Source organism: Mastomys coucha, unplaced genomic scaffold (assembly GCF_008632895.1).
Source record: "Mastomys coucha isolate ucsf_1 unplaced genomic scaffold, UCSF_Mcou_1 pScaffold17, whole genome shotgun sequence".
Taxonomy (NCBI): Eukaryota; Metazoa; Chordata; class Mammalia; order Rodentia; family Muridae; genus Mastomys; species Mastomys coucha.
In genome coordinates, this window is record NW_022196899.1 from 3,387,345 (window position 1) to 3,393,344 (window position 6,000).

Genomic DNA, 6,000 nt, shown 5'->3' on the forward strand with positions numbered 1-6,000 from the left:
TGCTATTTATAATTAGATCTTTTTATTATAGAACTCAATATATTTTCAAATTGAATAGAAAATGTTGAGGCATCAATACTATTTTTTTTATATTTTTAATTGTAAATACTCAAACACTTCTTGTTCAGTTGTACTGGGTTTGCTTATCTTTGTCTTTTCTTTTTCTTGCATGTTTAAATATCAAACAAAGTATTACCTGTGCAAGTAGACATTATGGTTATCACTATTGTAATTTTCCACATTTTGACATTGAAATCTATCCTGAAAAACTTGATATGTGAGCAAACACACACATACACACACACACTTGCATGAGAAACATCAACATTATTTTTAAATGAAAGGATAAAGAGAAAAATGGAAAAATGAGAATTAAAAGATAAGTTGAAAGTAGCAAGATTGTCCATAAGAGGTATGTCATGAAACCCTGTGCACAGATGAGCCAAGAGTTCCAAACTGGATTCTGAAATGTGTAGTACTGAGTGAACAGTGGCTGATGAGCCACGAGTTCCAAACTGGATTCTGAAGTGTGTAGTACTGAGCGAACAATGGCTGATGACCCACGAGTTCCAAACTGGATTCTGAAGTGTGTAGTACTGAGCGAACAGTGGCTGTTGGGATATTGTTCTCGATGTCAATAAAGTAAGAAGGTACATTTTCTCTGAAAATGTGTACTTAGTCTGTAGGCCTTAATAATTGTCCCAGAGAGCTTTATGATGAAGACCCTGGGTTACATAATGACTCAGTAATGTTGTTACTGTAAATGCCGAATAATTTCATGGTGTGTTTCACTGCAGACGAAGGACATGATACCCTATGATTTACTACAAACTTCTGATGTGTGTATTGTAAGTGTGGTGTGTGTACTAGCTGCTTTGTCTCCAGGGTCTAGCATTCCCAGTTGTTCAGAATTCTGATGTAACCCAGGCATAGGTTCAAAGCAGAAGCTTGTCCTCACCCTTAGCTGCCTATCAGAATTACCTTGGATTTTCCTTTGAGGTCATTAGGCATCTGTGCGTCTGCCATAGAAATGTTTGCCTAACTATGATGAGAACAGCAGTGAAACATGAATTACTATGCTCCCAGCTAGATTATTGAATAAATGCTATTTGTGTCTGCTGGGGTCTTGATGTGTACATATCAAATACCACATATGAGCCTGGTATTTAGAGGCTGAATGTGAAATGTGGGTTTACTATGATACATAAATAGCTTTACACATGTATATCTCCATGTATTTTGAATCAAGGTTGTGAGTGAGGTTAACATTCTCTTAAAAATGTGGGTACCATATAGTATGAAATGTAATATCCAGAGAAGTTATCAAAAGAGAAAAAATGCTAACCAGCAGGAGCAGAACTTTCACACTAAGAAATGCAGTTTTTCTTAAATGATTGCTGGCTCATAAGGAGCAAGACCACGCTCATTGCCTTAGCAGTTGGACATCTCAGGTGGTGATAATTATGAGCATAACAGTCCAGAGTAGCTGAGATATTTTTTCTTAGAAAAATAGTAGATTTACAGTCTCAAAATTGTTCTTGGAGAAACATACAGACATGTGGCATGAAAGTGTAAATCTGTTATTTTATATGTGTCTATATCCTGAAAAGACCAATGGTTACATAAGTAACAATTAATATTTGATATATTTTCTGATTAGAGATTGGTATATTAAAACTTATTACAATCTTTTTCTCAGCAACAACCATATAATACAATTTTTCTAAAAATCCCACTTGAATATACAAACAAATTACGTGGGAGTCAGTTTTAAGACCATGAAAATTTTTTTTGACATAGAAAATTTAAAACTTTCAATGATGATGAAAATGGAATATTTAATACCAAAATTTGATTTTCCAAACCTTTCTGTATGATGACTAAATTAATATACAATTTTAATAGAACTGTCAAATGCTTCCTGACTTAGTCATTATATGTGAAGAACAAAGGTGTAAAACTAAACAGGACAAGGCAAAACCAGTATTGTGAATGATGTATGAAGTTAGAGTAGTTCAGATAATTTGATATTAATTCATGGATAAATAAATAGAACAAACTGATTATAGGTAAAGACCTTAATCACACAGATGACTAGAAATCTGCTCATTTTAGAGGGAGTCATGCAGATTAAATTTAGAGTGTTCTGGAACTAATAGACTTATACATATGGGGAAAATGAGTTATGATGCTGGGCATATATACCAGTGATTAGAGCCCTTTTGGGGGCATATGTGTGGATGAGTACACACGTACACACACACACACACACACATTAATAAATGAGTTACTCATAAACTAAATGCCTCAAAATAGGACCCTGTCAGTAGGGCAAAAGGGCAACCAACAGATTGGGAAAAGATTTTTACTAACCCTACATCCAATAGAGGGCTAATATCCAATATATACAAAGAACTCAAGAAGTTAGATTCCAGAGAATCAAATAACCCTATTAAAAATGGGATACAGAGCTAAACAAAGAATTCTCAACTGAGGAATATTGACTGGCTAAGAAGCACCTAAGGAAATGTTCAACATCCTTAGTCTTCAGAAAAATGTGAATCAAAAGAACCCTGAGATTCCACCTCACACCACTCAGAAAGGCTAAGATCAAAAACCCAGGTGACAGCAGATGCTGGAGAGGTTGTGGAGAAAGAGAAACACTCCTCCATTGTCAGTGGGATAGCAAGCTGGTGCAAGCACTCTGGAAATCAGTCTGTCAGCTCCTCAGAAAATTGGATATAGTACTACCAGAGGACCCAGCTATACCACTCCTGGGCATATACACAGAAGATGCTCCAACATGTAATAAGGACACATGCTCTACTATGTTCATAGCAGCCTTATTTATAATAGCCAGAAACTGAAAACAACCCAGATGTCCCTCAACAGAGGAATGGATACAGAAATTGTGGTGCATTTACACAATGGACTTCATGAACAATGACTTCATGAAATTCCTAGACTAATGGATGGAACTAGAAATATCATCCTAATTGAGGTAACCCAGTCAGACCATACACTTAGTGTTGTGGGTATGAGCCCCAATGTTTAGAATACCCAAGATACAATTCACAGACCACATGAAGCTCAAGAAGAAGGAAGACCAAAGTTTTGATGCTTTGGTCCTTCTAAGAAAGGTGAACAAATACTCATGGGAGGAAATATGGAGACAAAGTGTGGAGCAGAGACTAAAGGAAAGGCCATCCAGATACTGCCCCACCTGGGGATCCGTCCCATATACAGTCACCGAACCCAGACACTATTGTGGATGGCAAGACGTGCTTTCTGACAGTAGCCTGATATAGCTGTCTCCTGAGAGACTGCCAGAGCCTGAGAAGTACAGAGGTGGATGCTCTCAGCCATCCATTAGACTGAGCAAAGGGTCCTCAATGGAGGAGTTACAGAAAGGACTGAAGGAGCTGAAGAGGTTTGCAGCCCCATAGGAAGAACAACAATATCAACCAACCAGAGCTCCCAGGGACTAAACCACCAACCAAAGAGTACACATGGAGGGACCCATGGCTCCAGCCACATATGTAGCAGTAGATGGCCTTGTAGGGCATCTATGGGAGGAGAGGCCCTTGGTCCTATGAAGCGTTGATGCCCCAGTGTAGGGGAATGCCAGGGCAGGGAGATTGGAGTGGGTGGGTGGGGGAATACTCTCATAGAACCAGGGGGAAGGGGTGAGGATAGAGGGTATCTGGGCGGAGCGAGGAAACCAGGAAAGGGTATAACATTTGAAATGTAAATTGGAAAATATCTAATTAAAAAAAAAAACGGGAAAAAAGTAAATAGAAAAACAGGATGATAGGAAGATATTTCCTGAGTAGTCCCAAGTTGTTTAGTAAATGCTGATTGAAAGCAAAAGATATATTGACTAAAAGTGAATAAAAAGTAATGCTGCAAAAGCCCGAGACGCTCGGGAGTCACACAGCATATTGGTGAGGTTACCATATACAGCCTGTTGTGTTGAAGCCTTTGATATTTGACACTTTGTTGTCATCTACGAAGTTCATTTTTGAGAACAGTGCAGTTAGCTTTCCAAAAAATATGAAAAGTAAAATCTTACAATATTTTAATGAGCCAGGGATTTTGTATTGAGTCTGAGAGTTGGACTTGCCTGAATGACACGGGTATGTCGTGTTTTTCTCCAAATACAAAGGAAGGGTAATACTTAATTAAGAGCTCTGCGGTTTGGTGGGAATCAAAGACAGGAAGGAACAGCAAGGATATAGAAGAAATACCAGTGCCAGAGAAATGTGAAGAAAAATGTGAATAATAATACATGAATATGTATATGTTAAATCTATGTAAGAAACCATTTCATACTTACCAGGTGAACAAAAGAAAATGTTCCACACAAAGCACATGGTTAAAAAACATGATAATGAAGAACCTCATGTGCTCGCAATTAGAACATACATTGACTAGCACTTATGTACAGAATTTAGTAATGCCTAGTAAAGTTTTAATATTTATTTGAAATATTTACTAATGAGTATTCATGTTGAGTATTTAAATGATCTTTTACCTTTTGATTTAATATCTATTTTACTGGCAGAAATCTAGTTTAATTTTTATGTTATTCTCTCTTGATTCACCTAATTCTATGTTTGCAGTTTGTTAGGGTTACACCTAGCTGTAACTTACTCTCAGCATGTGTGTCTCCATTCCGAGAACATTGGCGATAATAGAAATGATTCCTCCAGGACTACAACTGGGAGAGAGGAAAGAGTATGGCTGCATCTGCCTGTCTGAAGTTTTCTCAGGGAGAACTACTTGAAATTAATTATTTTTCAGCTGAGATTTTTGTTTCATTTTGTTTTGGGTTTTTGAGACAAAGTCTTACCTAAAGCTTAGTTTTCCAAGAAGTCTATTTGTAACTGCAGATGCTTTTGATCTTGCCTACCCATGCTAGAGTTACAGGGCTGAGCCACCATGCCTGGCCCACAAATTGTTAATTTGAATTAGATAAATACTAACATTGGTACTACAATTTTAGTTTCTGTATATTAATTGCTCTGTGTTCTGTACTGGGTCATGGTAATAACTACTGATGTGAGTGCAGTAGTTGATTCCTGTACTTCTTTCTCTACTTCTGTAGGCCAGATGGAGACTATACATCTGCAGTTAATGGTGGAAACATTAAAGGCATCGAGGGAAATTCATCTGGACACTTACCAAAATTCTGCCATGAGTGTGGGACAAAGTACCCAGTTGAGTGGGCAAAGTTCTGCTGTGAATGTGGCATTCGAAGAATGATTCTGTAGACAGAATTGCGAATACTAAGAGTCCAGGTTCAGAATTTAATGATGATTGCTTCTTTGACACCCACAGCACTTCTTACAGTTACGTTATACTAAAGCTATTTACAGTACTCTTTCCCTTAGTCTTTGAACATAATCCATTGGCTGTATAATGTGTTTATGTATATGTATGTATATATATTTTGTATATAATAAATTTCATTCCTTCAGCCTGTGTCATTCAAGGAAATACTTAAGCACATGTCAAAAGAATAAGTTGATATGCGATCACCGTCTTAGGTATTGCTTTTTGGCTGTTTAAATACATTAGTATATTTGCACAAGCACTCTCTCTGTATTGATGAGCTTGGAAAGATTTAGAATAATCACATTGCTACACAAGAAATTAGAAGACGTGCTGTCATTGGTGCCTATCACCAATAGTATCATAGGAGAATGAGATAATGGAGAATCTGTTACTGAAGAAAATGTTATTTATTCGTTATTAGTGGGTGTGAGGTCATTTTCCCAGCTGAACTCCTCAGCAACTAGTGTTAAATTCCTAGAAAAAAAAATAATGAAAAGGAAAACCTGAGGTCCATATTGCCCATACCTTCATGGATTATCAATTACATATCAGTAATTATACATTATCAATTACAACCTAATTAAAATTTTAAACATAATCCTCCTGTGAACATGTAACTGTGAAATGTCCTTTTCAGAGATGTATCTTACTCTGCTCATCACT

General features: G+C 37.0%; 1 protein-coding gene across 2 annotated transcripts in view; it reads left to right on the forward strand.

Moving 5' to 3' along the window:
• The window catches only part of Zc2hc1a (zinc finger C2HC-type containing 1A), a 37,758-nt gene extending 32,279 nt beyond the window's left edge, over positions 1 to 5,479 (forward strand). For both annotated transcript variants that reach the window (XM_031376313.1, XM_031376314.1), the window contains one exon: positions 5,108 to 5,479. In XM_031376313.1, coding sequence (XP_031232173.1) covers positions 5,108 to 5,273 — 166 coding nt within the window. In that variant the 3' untranslated portion in view covers positions 5,274 to 5,479. The remainder of the gene's footprint in view (positions 1 to 5,107) is intronic.
• Positions 5,480 to 6,000: the final 521 nt, after the last annotated feature.